Source organism: Symphodus melops (assembly GCF_947650265.1).
Source record: "Symphodus melops genome assembly, chromosome: 2".
Lineage (NCBI taxonomy): Eukaryota > Metazoa > Chordata > Actinopteri > Labriformes > Labridae > Symphodus > Symphodus melops.
The window spans coordinates 4,773,071-4,793,187 of record NC_136692.1 but is presented as its reverse complement, the minus strand read 5'-3'; the positions used below and the strand labels follow the sequence as shown (position 1 = coordinate 4,793,187).

Genomic DNA, 20,117 nt, shown 5'->3' with positions numbered 1-20,117 from the left:
ATGCCCTCTCCAACCCCCCCCTCCCGCCTCTCTGTTGGTGCAGGAACAGATTTGCCCTATCACTGGCAGCAAAGAGGCTTTGTTTCCAGCTAATGGGATCACATCTCGTACTGGAGGGGGCATTATAACCACACTGATCCTGAGATCCTTATCTAAGGCAGAGGGCTTATAGGCACATACACACACACATCAGTATTTATAATGCACGGAGAGATTATAGTAAAAACAGAGATTAAATTGTACTATAGCATAGCTGCAACCACCCTGTGAATTATTGATGAATTAATTATCTGTTCAACAGATTAATACATAGCAAGTATTTCAATTTATTTTAATTTTTTAAAAGAGCTTTAAAATGTTCCTGATTTCTGTTTAATGGAATTTTTAAGCAAATAATTTTGATTCAAAACGATTTGTCTGACAAAATAAAACATGTACAGATACCAGAATGTAACTCTGAATATTAAACCTTAAGGTTACACAATCTTAACAAAAAAAATCCACGATGTAAATGTTGTGTTTTTTCCCCCCCAAAAAAATCAACGTCCAAATCCCAGAGTATGTAAAAAGCATGTGTGACACATTTTTATTGGCACCATGAATATTTCTCAAAAAAAAGGCTGACATTCAGTTTTTCCTGTTTTAAATCAGAGCTTTTGGCTTTCAAAGTAATGTCTATTAAAAAATGCACAAAAGCACTCTTGTAATACTAATCTCCACAGGAGGGTGGAAGATGGAAAACATGACAGCAGACAGTATGCTGGCTCTCATAAAGCACTATTTGTCTCCCTTCCTCCGCCATTGATTTAAAAAAAAAAAAAAAGCATTTATTGCAGGCGTTAAGAGTTCAACTCTGACCTGTAACTGCAGCAAACACAGAGGGGTGTGGTTGAGGCAAAGATCAATCCATTTGCACCTCTGCTGCCACATAATGAGATCTTTCCCATTTGGCCATTCACACCACTGGTTTTTTTTCAGTAGGCTGTGAAGTGAAGGAAGGACGAGTTGAAGTCTCAATTCAAACACGCAAAGTCTAAGAAGAGCAGCAATGCATGTGGAAATCAGCGCGGTGCATGAGTGAGTGCTCAGCCAGTGCATTCAGCAGAGTTCAAATGTTCATCGCTGCTCAGAGAAATGAGTTGCTGACCTCCTGGAGCTGACACTCCGCTCATCCAATATTATAGATTTTATATGAATATGAAGTCACTGGACCAGCCAGGACTATCCCAATAAAAGCGATTCAGTCTGCTTAGCGCGCGGGGGAAGTCCTGCACATTCAGGACGATGCAGGTTTCATAATCGTGCCCTCCATCTCAGAGCCTGGTTTTTGTGAAATGTCGAGAGGAGGTTGTCAGATGTGATATCAATCCTGGTGCTGCTGAGCGGCCCATGTTTGGCCGTCACTGTGCGGATGATCGGGGGCTCTCTCTCTCTCTCTCTCTCTCTCTCTCTAACCCAGTAAAGTCTTGCCTGAGGTGACAGTGCTGAGGACAAATGACTTGACTCGGACATTAATGTAGGTGGATCACCCCTCTGTGCTTCCATCACTGAAATAGAATGAAAACGTCAGCAAGAAAAATCCACTTCTGCTGCCAGTTTAGAATGCTAATGTAGTTTGTTGGACTCAGTGGTTTTATATGTGGAAAAACTGCCTGCAGATGTTGTTCACTGAATGCTGGTTTACAGAGACGACTGCTGCCTGCGTGCCTCTGGTGTTCCTGCTCCGGGGCTTCACTTGAGCTCCGTTATTAACTGAAGTTGAGTTTCTTTACTTTGCTCATGTTGATTTGGGAAAGTGAAAAAAACAAAACATATTTAAGTAATCAAAACTTTTAATCCAGGCCTAATCATAGTTATAAATAATACTCCCCCTCCACACACACACACACACACACACACACACACACACACACACAATGTTGATTTGTGAGTGTTTGTAAATAAGGATTTTATTATGTTCAAACTTCTGTTTTCTTAAAATGCTCCGAGGAAATGAGAGCTTTAGTGACAGATTGAAAATGAGTTGAAGCAGCTGCACACATGATCACACTAAGAGTGCACGAGAATGACATCACGTGACATCATGTAAACAATACACTGTTGTGAGCGAGCCGTACGTACAAAATGTTCTTCTTTCTTTTTTTTTCTCACCACATCACTTTTAACGATTCTCTGCTAAAACGTCCAACACAAACAAATTTTCTACTGAAGCTGGGCATCCACATGGATCCCTGGAGTCCAGTTTCAGTTCACATTTATGCTGCAAAAAAAAAAATGATGTTGCATAAATCATGATGAGCAATTATGTCCTGCAGTGAATAATGAAATGCAAAAAACGAATCTTCTCAATCAGACGTGAAACAAATTGGGGGATTTAGTGAAATGACAGTTTTATCTTGAGATGCAGATCAGCATAGCGGACATCTGGTTGATTGTGCTGCATTTGATTGGCCGGTACAGATTTGTGATTGATTATCACGACGAAGCCAGAACTGTCGAGGCTGCAGCCAACATCCCCCCTGAAAGAGAGCGTGTGTAGGTTTACTGCGGAAAGTCGGAGGGACGTGAAGTGCGCGGAGGGAAAATAAACCACAGATCATCTGGCTGACGGTTTGGAGGCTTAGCACATAAGTGCTCTGTGGATGAAATGGATTCACATCCTCCTGAGTGCTGCGCGCTGAGGTACGATGACTCTCTGAGCGCTGAAATGTAGCTTCGCCTCGACTCCTCCTCGACAGAGCGGCGGTCTCGAGGCGCGATAGGAATAGACTCGAGTCTTGTGACCAAAATTAGACGTCCCCTTCACAGACGCACCTCCAGGACCCGCACCTGTAGTTCACGTAACGGGCTTCGTAAGGATTACTGCTGAAACTCTGAGCTAACTCCTCATCCCGGTCTTGTTAAGATTTGACTATATGACAGGGTGAACCACCCCCCCCCCCCCCTCCCTCCCCTTCATTCTCCTCCCCCTCCTCCCCTCTGTGCTATCTGTTGACTTCAAGTCATTTTTGGTACTTTCTCCTGATCGCTCACTCGGTCTCCCACCTTCCGTAAAACAATCACTGTCAGAACCCCACCAGCCGGGAATCAGCTGTGCTCCGTTTGTCACGACCAAAAGGAAGCCCGAGGAAGTGTCAAATCATGCTCAGTTGACATGCATGAAATAAAGCGACTCCTGTGTGGTTTTTGTGTGTGTGTGTGTGTTGTGTAATTCTTTGCAAGTGACTGCAGCGTTGCAGAGCTGCCTCCCTCCCTCCCTCCCTCTCTCGTTCCTCTCTGTTCCTTAAGGAAATTAAGCACATGACTCCACTCATGTATGAGTCATTGTCTTTCCCCCCCCTCCATCTTTTTCCCCTTTTTTTCCTCCTTCTCCTTGCTGTCCATTTCCTGCTGTATTTCCAGCCCTTATTCCTCCCCCCGTTCGCTTGCAATAATATCAACTCCAGATGTGTTTGAGCAACACCTCCCCCCTTCTCTCTGAAACAACAGACTGCGTCTCCTCCTTTTTTTTGAGTCTTGTTTAGACCTACCTCTCTCCGAGTTTGTCTCCTTGCGAGTTTGGCCTCGCTGTAAAATGCAGTTTATACTTTATTCATGTTATTCAAGCCTCTAAGAGGTGATTTATTATTTAGAGCTTCTACCTCCCAACGCCAGTTCACTAAGTACGTTTTTGGCTCTGAGAAGAAATCGCACAAACTGCATTTCTCGATCCAGAAGATGCTTCCTCCTCCTCCTCCTCCTCCTCCTCCTTCTCTCTCTCGTCAAAGAGCGAGCCTCCTTGAATTTGGAAACATTGTGCTGAGTTTAGGTGAAACATCCCCATGAGGTCCAGAGTTACATGTCTATGGTATTAATCAGGAGAACTCAAGCTGTGAAGCGCTCGCTGCAAAGTGTTCCCCTTGGGGACGGAGCAGATGAGGGACATTGGTTCCACATGAAAGCGAGATCAGGCGGCCTGGGGAGGAGGGGGGGGGGGGAGGAGGAGGGGGGGGGGAGAGGAGGAGCAGGGGGGGAGAGGAGGAGCAGAGTTGTTTTCTAATCTGGTGATATGAGCCAGAGAACAGCAAATCTGTTTTTCCCCCCTTTCAAAGCGTGTTGTAATTGCTTTGAAAATCTCCCTTTTCAATGGAGCACATTAGCATAAAAGCCGGAGCACAGTTTGCAACTCACTTATTTGTACTCATAACATTTTATCAGAGAGTAAGGATGTCATTTGTTCTTCCTTTTTGTCTGCGAAACCCAAACACTCTTTTTCTGCGCCTTGTTTAACTCTAATGAGTGTGCAGATGTTGAACGTGTCCTACTTTGCTTCACACGGGCCGAACATTAAGAGTAACGTGTCTGAGCGTTCATGGCGGGCTCATGTTGCCGTGTCACACGAGCGGACTTGGACTCCCCTGACCTATTTCTGGTTTTTTTTTAAGAGTGGTGGGTGACACTTTGTTCCTTTCATCTCCCGACTCCTCGCATGATCTCACTCGCCCCCGTTATCACGTCTTCACAAGCAGACAAAAGATCTGCCGGGTTGGGGGGAAAAAAAAAAGCCCTCTTGGTGGAGATAGCAGGGAGTGTGTCACCGCCGGAGGAGTTAATTTGATTAGGAGTCGGTAACACCTGAAGACGTGTAACGTCAAATACGGAGGGATCACAGGAGAGAGAGAATAAATGAATGAGTAATAAAAATGACATCAAGTGACTTGTCTCTGGCTTGTTCTGCTTTGAAGATTATTGATCGCATATTCAAATATCTGCTCTCTCCTCTTTCAGAACAACGACCCGCTGAACCTCGGTTACCATAGTTACCCGTCTCACAGTCAGGTAAGGACACATTTTTATCCGCGAATGTGTACATACAAACCTGTTTCTCTCATAATGCGCGTGTCCCATCTGGATACTGTTTCCATATAGCATGAGCGCGGCTCACTGGAGCTCTCTAAACCACAAGGTGGGGGTGTAGATTATAATTTATCAGCCGTGTAGAAGAAGACATGCCTCCATACCCTTCACTCTTTCTCTCCCACTACATTTCTTTGTGCTCACAAATGAGCCGCCACAATAACTGAGCCTCTAAATCTGACTCCAGTGTTCATGTGAAACACGCACATTCCCCTTTTCCTCTCCTCAAGTGAACACGAACACACACACCAATATAAAAGGACAGTAGTGTGTGTGTGTGTGTGTGTGTGTGTGTGTGTGTGTGTGTGTGTGTGTGTGTGTGTGTGTGTGTGTGTGTGTGTGTGTGTGTGTGTGTGTGTGTGTGTGTGTGTGTGTGTGTGTGTGTGTGTGTGTGTGTGTGTGTGTGTGTGTGTGTGTGTGTGTGTGTGTGTGTGTGTGTGTGTGTGTGTGTGAGTCAGCCTACAATCTGTTAACTAGTGTTTGTATTTGCCTGCTGATTGTGTTATTAGACTGCTAAGTTTATGTGGTTAATCCTCAGCTCATCCACTCATCCACTCATGCTCGGCCCATAATCCCCTCATCCCTCGCTCTCTGTGACGCCCAGTAACCTCTGCTCACTTATCTACACAGTATCTGTCTTAAGCCTTCGCTTGTATGCGCTTAATTGCCTCAGTCTGAGGTTATTTTCTCTCCTTGGCTTGGTGTTTTGTTCTGTTTAGCGGATACAGCAGAAGCCTGGAAGCCAATTAGCCAGTTTTCATTTCACTGAAATGATGCCGCTTTGAAGCGTTTTCCGTCCTAATGATAATGTTCCAGGAATGAATCATCGAAGCTAACGTGTGAGAAACCCCTCGTTGGGATGTAAGGAAGTCAGTCAAGCAGTACTTGAGGGACTCTGAAGTGTGAACTGGCCTCTGACCAGGAGAGAAAAGGCAGGGAGGAAGAAAACAATGCTGGGCAGCCGAGACTCCCACAACACGGAGGTGCTAAACTGTCAGCAGCCGTGTGAGAATGATGCGATCAAAGGCTCCTGGAGGAAGAGCCCGGAGAGCAGCAGAAGTCGATGTGTGAAGATAGAGACGGGCCCCGTGAGCGGTCTTCACACGCGCACCCATGAAAACGTACAGAAAAAGTCATTTCACAAGAGAGCTGTGTGTTCGTCCCAGTTGCACAAAACACACACAGGATACAAAGTCAAGATAAGATGGATTCATCCCGTGGTTAAATCTAAGTCTTTATATTTTACTTGATAACAAACGTCACATGATGATACTCAGGCTTTCTGATTTATCAATGACTTTTTAGCCATTTTTTTATATAAGCGTTCAAACTTAGGGAGTCAACATTTCTGAATTCATTTTTATAAGTCAGTCATGACTGACGCTCAACATCACAAATGAATAATTTCACCATCTCTGGCTGCAGTTAAAGCCCATTGTGAGAATGAAGGACGCCTGCCTTTGCTTCTCTCACCTCGTCTCACATTAGGCTTTCTCTTTCATCTTTTTCATGATTTTTTGTAATGAATTTATGACGCTCTTCTGTCGCCCAAAATGTGTTGATTGGTTGTCAGGCTGAGTTACCATCTTTTTTTTTTTTTTTTTTTTTTTTTTTTAAAATATCCATTCAGAAAATCTTGAAATCGTTTTATATCTGCAGGAATGAAGCGCAGCTCCTGTGGGTGTCGCCTCACTTTGTTTCGTGTTGTGCAGAACTTACTTCACCAAACAACATCTAAACCAGTACACATGATGCTCACTGTATTATCGAGCCCACATCAGAAGGTGTCATGAATTCAGCTGTAAACCTTCGTGTGATTGGACGTTCTGGGAAACTGCTTTTAGTGGTTTCACTGTTTGTACTTTTTCAAAATATTCTTCCCTGGACGCTTTTGGTCTTATACACTCATGTTTGTTTGTTTGTTTGTTTTAGCTCCTTTTTATTTGTGCATATGGAAATGTTGATTATGGAAGTTACACGTTTTAAGACAGCCACAGGAGTATGCTAACATATTTAAATTTGACATATTTACATGTATTTTATTTACACAGCGAACAGTCGTTGCTGAAGTTTCGTTGTAACTGGTGGAATCTTCCGGTCTCGTGCAAGATTTAGATTGCCAACCGATGCACGCGAGAGTCACAGATGCATGCATTTATTGGCTGTCGTGCTAAAGTGCAATGTGTGCCAAGTATAACCCATGCTGGAAGACATTGCTGACTGTCCTCTAATATCTTCATCCGTTCATGGGATGTGATGAATATCTCGTCAGACTTTCTGCTTTAAAGAGTTACATAAGATGTGTCTCTGTTGAACCTTCGATGGAGCTGCTTCTCTCGTCGTTCATGTCGCTGGTGGATCGTACGTCACATCGCTTAATGGTGCTGTAAATACTTCTCCATTGTGCTTGCAAGCTAGTTGCTAGCCTTGACTGTCTTTGGTTTTGGTGCTAAGCAGAAAGCTAACATTAGATATTTTTGTCTGTGTTAGGACGCTTCAGTCGAGCTGCACGAGTCATGCTGTGAGCTCAAAAACCAAAACAGGGAGCTGAAAGATGCTAAGACTCTCCATATGGCACATTTGGCTGCACGTTTATTGAACAAGGTGCATGCCTTAAAGGTGAGCGAGAGAAGAGTGCTCACTTTCTCTCCCAGTGGTGCCAACAGTCCCAGTTACTTCACCTATATGGAGAAAGAGAGCAGCAGAAAAAGGGAGAGCGAGCGAGAGGAGGGGGGGAGGGACTGCGACACGAGAGCAGAGTGGGAGGGGAAAGTTTGCAGGTGTGACACTGGAAGAGAAATAGGAGGGAGGGAGGGAGGCGTCAGGCTATCTGGGAGAGAGCGGAGAGTAAGAGGAGGAGGACTAAAGAAGGAAACCGAGGAGATGAGCAGGCAAGGGCACAGCAGCATAACAGAAGGCTGAAGGTAGAGGAAAGACTGAGTGGGAGAAAAGGAAAGGAAAGCGTGAGTGGGAGACAGAGAGAGGGAGAAAAAAAAGCCGGGTGGGGGGGGGAGAAGAAAAGCAGGCGAGGGGAGAGTGACAGGGACAGAGGCCAGCACAGGAGGAGAAGGAGGCGGAGGAAGAAGAGGTGGAAGTGGGGAGGGTGGGGGTTGGCATGGCAGACAGAGCGAGCGGGGGCAGAGAGAGGGAGATTTTGAATCTGTGAGACAGACAAGAGAGACGGAGCTGGTGAGGTGACAGAGGCTGGGAGAGAGGGAGAGAAAGAGAGGCAGCGTGAGAAGAGGAGAGAGAGAGAGGAGAGGAGAGAGGAGCAGCGACAGTTTGAGTTGTTGCACAGAATACGATGATGGGACTGTACTATCCTTCCGTGTTGTCGGTGAGTGTTTATCTTTTCCTATCCTCCTCTTGAGTATGCTGCGTCGCCTCGCTAAAGCGTCGGGCTCCACTGTAAGCGAATACAGGCGTCAGAGCGGGGAGCAGCGCTGTCATCGAGCATGAAATGATAATTAACTACTAACAGATGAGGACTCTACTTGACCCGCTTTGCTAGAGTGGCCCAGTCAGGATATTTCAGACTCTCATTGCGACTCGGCCGTCAGTTTGCTACGAGGGGATACAAACACAGGAAAACTAGCATAGTAGGCGTAGATGACAGCGAGATAAAGGCTCGGAGATTGTATCGCCACAATTATGCTCGGTCGCGGCGAAAGGCACGGGCTGCAGTGCATTATTGTACGCCGTTGTTGTGGCATCTGTTCTCCTGCCCAGAGCTAAAGAGCGCACGCAATCTGAACATCAAGAGCTGCAACTGGCAGAAACTCCGCTCTGCCATGTATTATGCATGCTCAGAAGAATCCATGTGAACATACAGTACAACATGTAAAGTCTGTCGGGCGGTATGAAGCTGTTCAAGTGTGCTGCTTGTGCAGTAACGTCTTGTGAGATTTCCGAGTGGAAACAGTGAAGGATTAGGGGGAGGAGAGGTAAGTAAAAAAAAAAAAAAAAAGTCTTTCTTCTTTATTGCCTCTGCAGCTGTCTCTGTACATCGCTCCAGCCTGTGAGCGAAAGGGACAGGTGTCCCCAGAACAGTTGTCTCTGTCTTTTTTTTTTTTTTTTTTTTTTTTTTTTTTTTTTTGCTGTCCTCGCTCTCTTTCCCTTCCTCCCTTCTGCCTCTCTTCTATTCAGCTAACAACACCTCCTCACTGTAATTTCTGTGTCACACATTTCACAAACGCACACACACACACAAGCTCAGGCACACAGTGGGCTGCAAAGTTGGTGCATGAAGTGTCACGTTTGTATGATTTCATTTAGTGTGAATTAGGCTGTGTGTGTGTGTGTGTGTGTGTGTGTGTGTGTGTGTGTGTTCTGCCTTGGCTTGCGTGTGCTTCTCTTTCAGCTGTACCTTGGATTCCTGCTCTCTTTACTGTTTGACCTCTTTTCTCCCTCCTCTCGCTCTCCCTGGGGCCCTGGCAGCTGTTATCTCAATGTTTTCCTCCAAGAGCCCCCCTGGAAGAGGGGGATGGGGTTTGAAAAAGAGAGCGAGAGAATGGGAGCTGCAGAATAGAAAATTGATTCTTAAGGTGACGGGACACCCTCTGGCGATTGAGCAGGGAAGCCCGTGGACGAGGACGTTGAATTCGTGCGGAGACGGACAAAATGAGAGCGATGGAGAGCCACATTCAGATTTGACAAATATTGTAGGTCAACTGGAGAGAGCTAGTTTGCTCTGTGATGTAATTTCGGTAGAGCTGACTTTGCAAGTTACGTGTGTATGTGTGTGTGGAGCTGTTCATAGTTTCCTGATGAGCGAGGGGGATTTATTTTCTGTTTTCTGCTGTGCGCTTAAACTTGTATCCCTCGCTGCAAGAAAGTTGAAGAAGCATATCAGGTGCAAAGGACTAAAATATTTTCTCAAGCCCCACCTAAGCATGTGCCCTTAGGCTAGGGAGAGACGCCTACCTACTGCAAGACTACACACACACACACACACACACACACACACACACACACACACACACACGCACACTCTGCAAAGCTTGCATAAAACCCAAAACAGGCACCGAGGTTTCACCAGCCTCCTCCGACGCCCACCCTTTCCCAAATCTCGTTATTGATTATTTGCTGGGTTAACAATGCTGGTCGTTAAATGATCCCAATGAGACGTGTTGCCGTGGCAACTTGCGTGAGTCATTCATTTTGTGCAGATTGTTCGATGGTTAGAGGCGCGAGGAAGCCGTCGACGGTGGAGCCGTGCGAGGTGGACACCTTTTTTTTTTTTTTTTTTTTGCACCGTGCCTCTGAAAAGAGAGGGAGTGTTATGAAATGACCCCACAGCTCAGGTTGCATTCACAATTATGCCTCTTTAGTAACTATTTGCATCTCTAATGAGTCACTGCGCGGCATCTGCGTGGCCTTTTTCAAAGAGCCTTCCTTTGAAATGGATAGGGGCTGCCCTCGCTGACTGTGCACGGTGCGGTTGACGGTGACAACACGCTGCTACAGCTGGCTTGTGTACATTTTTTAAAAGGCACACGCTGGACAGCAGGACGAGTGTTTGCATTATTACCTGAGCTCCAAACAAGACTAACTCGTTCACGGTCATACCGAGGAGGCGTGTCCGTACTGGGTAAACACGTCTGTATGGCAGCTTGTGTGTTCACCTGCACATGTGTTTGTCCCGCATGGCGCATGTGTGTTTAACAATAATGTCATCAAGCTTTTCTTTCCGCGTGTTTACCTTTAATATAAATGCTGCAGAGGAGCGAGCTGGACTATTGTCACAGCCGGAGGAGAGATGACGGGGGAAGCCAGTGTTTGTGTTTGTATCGCTGCACGCACGTATGATGAAGAGGAGCCTCTGAGAAATACCGTGTGAGGAAGAGGAACAATACGGGAGACCCTACAAGGAGAAGGATGGGGTTGTAATAGGAGGGGTTTGTTTGACAAGCAGACACGTTACCCTATAAGGAGATGGAGAAGAGTATCAGAGGAGGAGCCAGGGCATTTGCTGCTATCCTGTTGCTAAGCAAATGGGCTTGATTGACAGGCGTAGGGGGGGCGGGACGTGTGCGAGGGTCCCGTCTGGATTTTATGAAGCGTAAAGAAGCAAAGCAGTCAGCAGAGAGAGTGGGAGGAAAGGGAGAACAGCAGCGAGAGGAGCACAGAGGAAGAGCAAGAGGGGGAGGAGGAAGAGTGATGGCGATGGAGGAGGAGGAGGAGGAGGAGGGGTTGACGTGGGATGGAATAATTTAACAAGAGGGTGTCTCCTGGCTCATCAGTATGCCACAGACTCGGCGTGAATGTTTCTCCAGCTGTTTTTCAGCTCGGGTAACATCAGCATGGAGTCAAATGCCAAAAAATCTGAGTGGAAAACAACTTCTTCAGTTAATGTTTTTTTTTTTTTTCTGCATAATTGTGAGCCACGCTAACGGCTCGCATCACATTTTCCATCAGCAACTTGGTGGAATTAGGCTTGAGACTAATGGCTCAGGGGCCTGATAAAGTAAGATAGTGAAATGTCATTATTCATGTTAAATGACCCAGTGTTGCCCTAGTTAGCTTTTAGCCATCTTCCTCCTTTCTCCTCTCTTCCTCCTCCTTCCCCTCCTCGCCTCCTCCTGTAGCATAGTGAGACTGCTGCAGAAGAGCACATTTTATAACATGCCTCCTCAGACACACTTGCTGCTGCTAACTGACCCGAAAGAAAGCCGGCTACTGCTATTGCTCTGAGTCACTGGCTCTGCCTGGCCAACGCATACACTTACACAACCCCTTGATGCCTAACGCCTTAACGCCAGGGGAGCGGAAGCACAAACACACACACGCTGACATGCACACGACATGTACACAAACAAAACGTACGCAGACCTGAGTGCCGGCACAAAAAAAAAGCAGCCCACCGTTTGTCTGCAGGGCAGCTCTTTTGATCAAATTGACGAAAATGCCCTCTCCTCTTACACTGCAATCCTTGTGCGTTTTATTCTGAAGCACAAAGGCAGCACGCAGTGAGCGAAAGGCCCGTAACTTGGCGGTTTGGGGAGGGGAGGGGTTGTATAAGCACGCACACACTATTTTTGTATTCTTATATCAGGCTATCATCTAAAGAGAGTGCTGTAGAGATGAAGTTAAAGTACATCTTCTCTGAAAAGGCCAATCGTAGAACACAAATACAAGGTTGTTTTTGGCTCATATTCCTCTTTCTATTTTGGTCTGGCAGAAGGAGCTGCAACAGCCGGGGTTGTCCATTCTCCTGCTAGGCTGTAGTCTGTTACTGTTCATGAGCCTCGACAATGAGGGGGAGGTTATGACTGCTAGAGACACAATCTAAACAGTGGTATAGTCGGTGGAAGTAATATTCAGTGATGCGGCTAAGATATCAAAACATTAAGTCCCAAGTGTGCGCTTATAAAAATCCAAGTCACTATCATTTTGTCTGATTGCATCACAACTTGTCAAGTCAAAGGCTGACTCATCTCTGGTTGAGTGAGTTGTGTCATGAGTCATCAATGTTGACTCGAGTGCGACAACACAGGAGCAATGATTAACATGTTAACGCAGAGTGGGAGGGTAGTTTTCCCAACAAAGTTGATGAAAGGGTTTTTTTTTTGTGTGCGTTTGTTTCTGCTCGGTCTTTCTTTGGTCGTTGAAGAAATCTCCGAGGGAGCTTTAATATCAGAAGGTACCTGAGTACGTTTCTACTTCATTTCTTCCTTACATTATATTTTCCTATATTTTCCAAAGAGGTCGGCTGTCTGCTTGAAGGGAGCTTATTTTGAGTGGCTCAGAGCAGGAGTAACACAAGTTGGCTATGGATTATAAAAAAGGCTAAAGACTCTCCAATAGTCAACTTTACACCCGACTCTGAATGTGACCTTTCAGATTAGCTATGAAAAGCCAATGCCTACTGATCAGACTGGAAACTCATTGTGTTGACATTGTTACCTTTTCCTTAGTGTGTTTTCACACTTGAACAAAACTCTGGAGAATTTTCAAAAATGTTTAGCGTTAGCGAAATCAGTGAACAGAGTTTGCCTCCAGACTTAAACCTGATGATTTCCTGCCAGCCTATTAGTAGAATTTCTGTGTGAAGTTGGATGAGCTGATGTGAAAACACAGCAGGAAATCTTCCCCAAGGCAGGCAGGGCAGATGATGACTTTCAGATCACATGACTGGTGCGATGACTGCAAGTCGTACAGCAGCCTAATTCTCTTTCCTGCCCGCCGGTATCTTCTTTCCCACTCATTTGTGAATACGTGGCTGAGCTGGAAGCTTTGGGCTTCATTCCTCAGCACCTGTAGTCACATGTCTGATGTGCCCTTGGGCAAGACCCCAAGTTGCTCCAGTAGCTTGGTCTGGTGTGTTGGTTAATACTGATGGTCACTTAAAATAGCAGCCTGTGAATGTTTAGTTGGGACCTGCGGTGTAAAAATTCTCTGAGTAGTCAAAACACTACAAAAGCACAATACAAGCTCAAGTCCTCGGATAAAGTGCCATGTAGCATTAATACAGTGGAGGAGCGTTGCCTGCATTCTTGAATTTCCACAGCGTCTCTTCTACGACATGACTTGCCTTGTCAGACTCGACAGGCAAAAACCTTGACGCTGTGAGGGACGTGTGTTCATAAGCAACTCAGGATGATTTTTGGAGGCAGGCCGGCTAAAAATAAAACCCTGGGTGCATGTGTGAAATCTGCTTCAGTGCTTTTAGCTAAATGCTAACGTCTTCATGCTAACATGCTCCACTGATAGGGCTAACATGCTGACGTTGAGCAGTTACCATGTTTACCAGCTTTCTGTTTAGGCCTGTTACTATGCAAACATTTGCTAATCAGCCCTTTACATAAACGTTCAGACGAGAATGTCGTGAAGGTTTTGACGTGTCAATCTGTAGCTAAATGCTGAATGACGTGCAAACGGAACATGGTGATGCTCCTGGCGTGTTACCTCACGGCTGCAAAAAGTCAGTGGTGTATCGTCCCTCTTCTTCTACTTTCTCCATCTCATCTGACCAAACCTCAGTGATCAACTTTCCCTCTCTAGCATGACAGGAGTGGGTCTGGTTACTCCAAGTCGGCGTGTACCTGGTGAGTCAGAGTGACTTGCTCCACCCGCTATCATTTTAACATCATCAAGAAAAGTGAATCTAACGGGCTGGGCTGATGCAAGAGGAAGCCATCCAGTGTGTCATTAAGCATTCGATGTAATTTCTCTCCAGCAATCAAAAGCCTGAGCTAAACTGACTAATTTGCTTGTTTTTTTCTCTTTTTCTGTCTCTCTGAATTTAATATATTCCGGATGTCTCAGCAGAGGTTTTCAGCTCATGTTCACATCATTACTTCCAGTGATGTAACACTGAATGTTTTTTTAAAATCTCATAATAGAGAGAAACTCCCCATATTATACGTGTTCCTGTCGATTGTAAGCTCCTGTGCATGAAACAAAAGGATGGGCGGAGTAATCTTCAGATGTATAGTTACATGGTTTTATTATATAATCAAAAGCCTCTCAAGGGCATAATAAAAATGTGAATAAGGAGGGCAATAATAAGAGGGATGTTATCACTTAGACAAATCTTAATTTTGAGGCTTGTGGACAGGATTGGAAGAGGTTCATACAGCTGCTGAGAAGAGCGGACACAGCTGCTGTATGAAAAGTTAAACTTGGACTCTGTGGTCAGTAATCTGAGGCTGTATCGCCTGAGTGCCGGGCGCAGAAGAAAAGAGAAAATGGTGTCTCTTCACATGCAGGAGGGTAGAGGAAGTATTCCAGGGGTCCAGAACAGGCAGAGGAGTTTGGTACCAGGGCTGCAGTGTTCAGGATCGATCATAAACACAGATTTACTGCGAGCCTGTCAGGGCGAGGGAGATGACAGGACTGCTGGTTGTGATCACCCAGCTGAAATGACCACGGTGCTTTAGTCATAAAAGGCTGAGTTCAAAGCGTCTCTCTTCAAGTATCTGATGCTGTTCTTCCTCTCTTACACCAGCACTAAAGCTGCTATTAGACTCCATGTAGTCAGATGTTTATCACTCACGTATTTAAGCAGCTGACAGTCAATCAATCAATCTCTATAAAAGTGTATAATTTATCATTTTTTTGGCATTTCATTCATGAATAATGTGGAATTGCAAAATACATGCAACACTGACTTGTTTACTTGCACAGGGACTGTTTTTCTTCTTTTAACAAAATATGAAAATCCAAATGAAAACTATGTGGCCTCTGTTTTAATAAATTAGATTTACCTGATGAGACTGAATTAAAGAATTTGTAATAGAAATTTTTTTGTTCAAGATTTTTTAAAAATCCAATCCAAAATGTCCAACCTCTCGTGAAAAAACAAAATGATCCCCCCTACATGCAATACAATGGGGGAAGTTGAGCTGCTTTTATTTGGATGTTTTTGTGTTATTTACAAAACAAAGTTTACCTCCTGCTGCGGAGCCGCTCAGCCCTGCCGTAGATGCTCTCATGTGTCACTATGTCGATGTTATCCATGTCGACCGTGTGCAACCTCTGGTTTGTCACCAAGGCGAGGGGGCTGGCTGCCGTGTCACAGGTGTGATGCTGAGAAAGGTCAAAAGCTGGGAGACAGATGGTATACGCACACACACACACACAGACAGACGCACACACACTTACACGTGCACACTCTCCCACACACTTTTAACTCTCCCAAAGGGACAGAGATCTATTGTGCACCTCAGATGGGCATAGCTGCAGCCTGTCACACACACACACACACACACATCAGTGTAGCAGATGTCTTGTAGGATTATTGAGTCTCTTCAGTTGAGGTTATATCCAGTTATTATAATTATTCATACGTTCTGCTTTAGTGCTTCAGCTAATGATGCAACTTCGTTTATATAGTATACATGTGGTTATTTACCTCTTTTTGCATCGATTTGCATTGAACTTGTTTTAATGACTGTTGTCTTTTATGAATCTTTTTTACTTCATACATCTCAGAGTCAGAGAGTAACCGTTAGTGTCTGTGTAAAGGTTAATCGACTGTGTGAACACCGAAGATAACAATGGTGTTCCCTGAGCAAATTACATACATCATGTTTTACCTGCAGTGACACATCAGTATTTTAGCATCATTGTGTGCATGTTAGTCTGCTAACATTAGCTTTTAGCTTCGAGCACTGTTCTGCCTGAGCAACGACCCGACAGAGCTGCTAGCGTGAATGCAGCCTCAGCCTTGGTGTATACATAACAACGCTGTCAATAAACAAAACCGAAAGACTTTCTCAGCTCGTCTTGAATTGATCGGCTGCGCGGTGCAGTTATAAAAAGATCAGGAGAAAAGAAAAAAGACTGTGTTGGTGGGTTTATCTTCAACAGCTACGGTTCAGAGTCGGGCCATTCCTCCTCTATCAGTCATCACCTTTTATCGTCCATCTCTCCTTCTCTGTCATCCCTGCTGTCTCCCTCCGCTCACTAACCATTACCATTTAGGGTATCCATGCCCCACTGCCAAAAGCCAGGAATGTGTGTGTGTGTGTGTGTGTGTGTGTGTTGTGTTGTATTTGCGTTTCGCCTCGTGTGTTGTGGGTGCCTGTTCTTTCCTCCTACACACTCTGATGTTGGTATAACGTTTGGTTATTTTCATGGGGTAATAATGTGTGCTAAATACTTGGGCAGGCTTCCTTACTAACAGTTGGTCTTTGTGTGAGCGTTTAGGTGTGTGGGTGTTTTGCGTGTCAAAGGTGATTTGTGCGCAGAGGCGTTTGTGAGTGTATGTGCAGGCGTTAGACACTCACCATTTTACAACACTCTGAGCATGGAGGCATCTGACCCTCAATAATAGATGTGGCTGCAGTGAATATTTAATGGTGGGGGGGATAGATACATGCACACAGACACACACACACACACAGACGCAGTGAGATAGAAATATAATATCCATGCTTGTATGACTTTTAGACTGGAGCTCTCGTTAAAGTGTTCTCTATGTTGTCAGGTGATGCTCTCAGTGAAAGATAGTGTTGAAGTTCGCCAGCCGGTTCCTTTAGCTTTCCCTCCATCACTCTTCTTCTCTCTCTTTCTTCCACCAACAGGGCTCTCAGGATAGTGCTGGCGGTCAGGAGGGACTCGTACCACCACCTTTCTCAGCGTTCCCTCCACCTCCCCCGCCACCCCCCCAGAACGGCTTGGCCCTGGATTACGGGGGCAGCTTGTACACAGCGGGGGCCGTGCAGGGCCCTGTGGAAGCCGGCGGAGCAGCAAACAGCGCCGCCAACGCAGCCAACAGCCTCAGTGCTCAAGTGAGTGCCAGCCGCGTCCTCTGTTCGCAGCCCACATCAGGTCTTTGCCTGGAGAGGGCGCCGAAACGAGTGTGGTGAAATGTGTGTTGTAGATTAAAATGTAGTAAGTCGATTGGATGCAGCAATTTGACATCCACCTCACAACCAGTTCTATATCCCAGAACCAGCCTACTGACTGATACCAAAATACAGATCTAGCATTTTGATTTGATTCCAAACACTCTGTAAACCTCTCATGTCCAAAACTGATGCAAGCCTTTCACAGTGTTTTTTTTGTGTGTGAGGAAGCTGCAGCTGTAACTAGCAATTTAATTTTACAGATCAAAAGCCATTTTAGCTCCAGCACTCCGTCACTGCTCAGGGATGCCCTCCCTGTGTTACCGGGGTTTATGTCCTCTAAACCTCATGTTAAGGCCTGAGAACCCCGAGAACATAGATGGACTCACTTTTTAAATGCGAGTTTGGCGTTAGCTCGGAGTGGTGTAATAGGCTATTTCGACTACCTCAGTATTTGTAAAGCAACAACTTTATCCTCAGCTATTTTTCTATGATATAGTACTACTACTTCAACGACTACTAAGATGTTAAAAAACATTTGCAAATTGTTAGATGTACATCTCCCTGTGGCAATTTTTAATCCCATAGTGCGAGAGCACTTTTGTCTGCTAGCTTGATGTTATCTTGAAGTAGCTTCAAGACTCGAGATTAAAATCTTTATTGCCTATCACATAGTGACAGAAAATTAGTTTGCTGAGGCTAATTAACATGAAAACATAAAAACATTCACACTAAAGGTTATTTAATATTGTGTTAAACTGCAGAAAAAAAGAAGGGAGATAGATGTCTTGAATCAAGTTTTGTAGCCTGTTATCAACATTCACTCATTATTAAATTTGGACCTGTTCAGCCTCTGTTGCTTTGTCCTACACATCAACAGAAGAAGGGAAAATGTACTCTGAATATTTGCAAATGTTTTTTGAAAGTAGTTCAGTGTTTACAAAATGCTTCATCGACAGCTCTTTAAGCTAACATTTAAGCTAACATTTAGCTTAAAGCAGCATTCAGTGCCTGTAATTATACCTGAAGGACACCCCGAGAAATTAGAAAATGTTTTTGAAGATCTCCTGGGTGTGTAGAGGTGAGAGATGGGGAACATTGTTTCTGTAGAAGTGCAAATTTTTGCCCTGACTTAGCGTGTAGGATGTACTGTCAGTGTTTGTCAATTTACATTTATAGCACTTTATACCAAACTAGCGGTTAAAACAGCTGCTATAGGAAACTTGAAATATTAAGCCAGACAAACATTGTCTCCTAGAAAAATTGAATAACATAAAAAGGTTGCTGTGCAAATATTAAAGTAGTAGAAATACCACAACTATCACTTAGCCAATATCAAGTTACATTACACGAAGAGGCTTTAAAAATGTTACATGATGTTATATTGTTATTCCGAGATGTTTTGCATCTAGATTGTTCTGTATTTCTAGAAATTGACTAAAATGTCAAATCAAGGAATCTCAGCAATAACTGGCTGAATAATAAATCTGAAGATACTCACATCATTGGTTGCAACTTGCAGGCTTTCCGATATCCCACAGTTTAAACAATGGCGAAAGCTCTTTATCGTCTTTCTGTGATATTTGTTTAACACCACTGTTTGGTTTTTCCTGTTCTGTTCTCTCCCCTGTCCGTCCCTCTGTCCCAGCAGACAGATGGGTCCTCCAGATTGACGGACAGTCAGGCGTTGGTTCAGGAGGAGGAGGTGGAGGGTCGGTTGGGGATGATTCAGACAAGGGGACCCCGAAACGTCTCCATGTGTCAAACATCCCTTTCCGCTTCCGGGACCCTGACCTACGGCAGATGTTTGGGGTTTGTAGACCGGATTATTCCTCTCTTTTCCTTTTTGCCTCGTCACATAAAAATATGAAGAGAATGAGTGACTCAAGGTAGAAATCCAGTAAAGATAGAACTAATAATGAATTCAATTTTAAAGCTCCTTTCAAGGACACTTTTTTAACCCCAGATTTCTTTTATTTCCTGTCCTCAAGTGGGATTTGTTTCATAAAGTAAAGTTCTGTTGTATGTGTTCAGCTAAGAAGAACCAGCCCTTCACATTTTCTGAACGAAACTCGGGATGTAATTTGTAGAAAGGTTATTGGAGCAAAAGGTTTAAAGAATCTGGCCTTGTGCCTGGGTTTTCTGTTTTAGTGGAATGTCTTTTAATTGCGGTGCGGAGAAAAGAGCAGAGGGAGAAAGATATGGAGAAAAGAAAGAAGAGCTGGCTCAGAGCCAGTCTGTCATGGCTGCACAGTGCTGACACCCTGTGGCAAGATGCAGGACTTGAGCTAACATGCCTTTTTTTTTTTTTCCAGCTGCTTCATTTTCCTTTTTTCTTTTTCTTTCACAGCAATATGGTAAAATCCTTGATGTGGAGATCATTTTCAATGAGCGGGGATCCAAGGTAGGAAGTTGGAAGCAAAATGGAAGGTCTTATCAACAAAAATGAGCTCAGCCTTTCGAGCTATTTTCAACCTCCCCTCACTCCCTCCTTTTTCTTTTTCCATTCTCCACTCTCCTCTGCTCGCAGGGCTTTGGTTTTGTAACATTCGAGACTAGTGCAGATGCAGAGAGGGCCCGGAGAAGCTTCACGGTACACTGGTGGAAGGACGTAAAATCGAGGTATAACTCACCACCCTCGACCCTTTTTACTTTTTTTTTTAGAATCAGTGACCGTTTTCTCCTCTGTTTTCCCTCTATGTCCGACTATGAGAATGAGTTTGTTCTGGTCGTTTCTGCCCCAGAGGTTTCCGGATGGCTGTATGTGTTTAACTCTAACCCCTCTGGCTTCACAATAGCATGGTGCAGTGGTGCTGCGCACACAGACGTCTCTCTGACAGCACCTCTGCTGATGTTTATGCTGTTGTTATTGTTGATGGGTGTTGATGTTGTGGGCTGTCCATTGCACCTTTGATTTTAAAGATGTGT

General features: G+C 44.8%; 1 protein-coding gene across 3 annotated transcripts in view; it reads left to right on the top strand.

Moving 5' to 3' along the window:
* Positions 1-20,117, top strand: part of rbfox2 (RNA binding fox-1 homolog 2) — a 35,847-nt gene that overhangs the window by 2,520 nt on the left and 13,210 nt on the right. For 2 of the 3 annotated variants that reach the window (XM_079338121.1, XM_079338122.1), the window contains exons 2-6: positions 4,768-4,818; positions 16,926-17,136; positions 18,841-19,001; positions 19,540-19,593; positions 19,720-19,811. In XM_079338121.1, the coding sequence (XP_079194247.1) occupies positions 4,768-4,818; positions 16,926-17,136; positions 18,841-19,001; positions 19,540-19,593; positions 19,720-19,811 (569 nt within the window). Of the gene's footprint in view, positions 1-4,767; positions 4,819-7,719; positions 8,234-16,925; positions 17,137-18,840; positions 19,002-19,539; positions 19,594-19,719; positions 19,812-20,117 lie in introns of those variants that run through there. The other variant, XM_079338123.1, reaches the window with a different exon arrangement.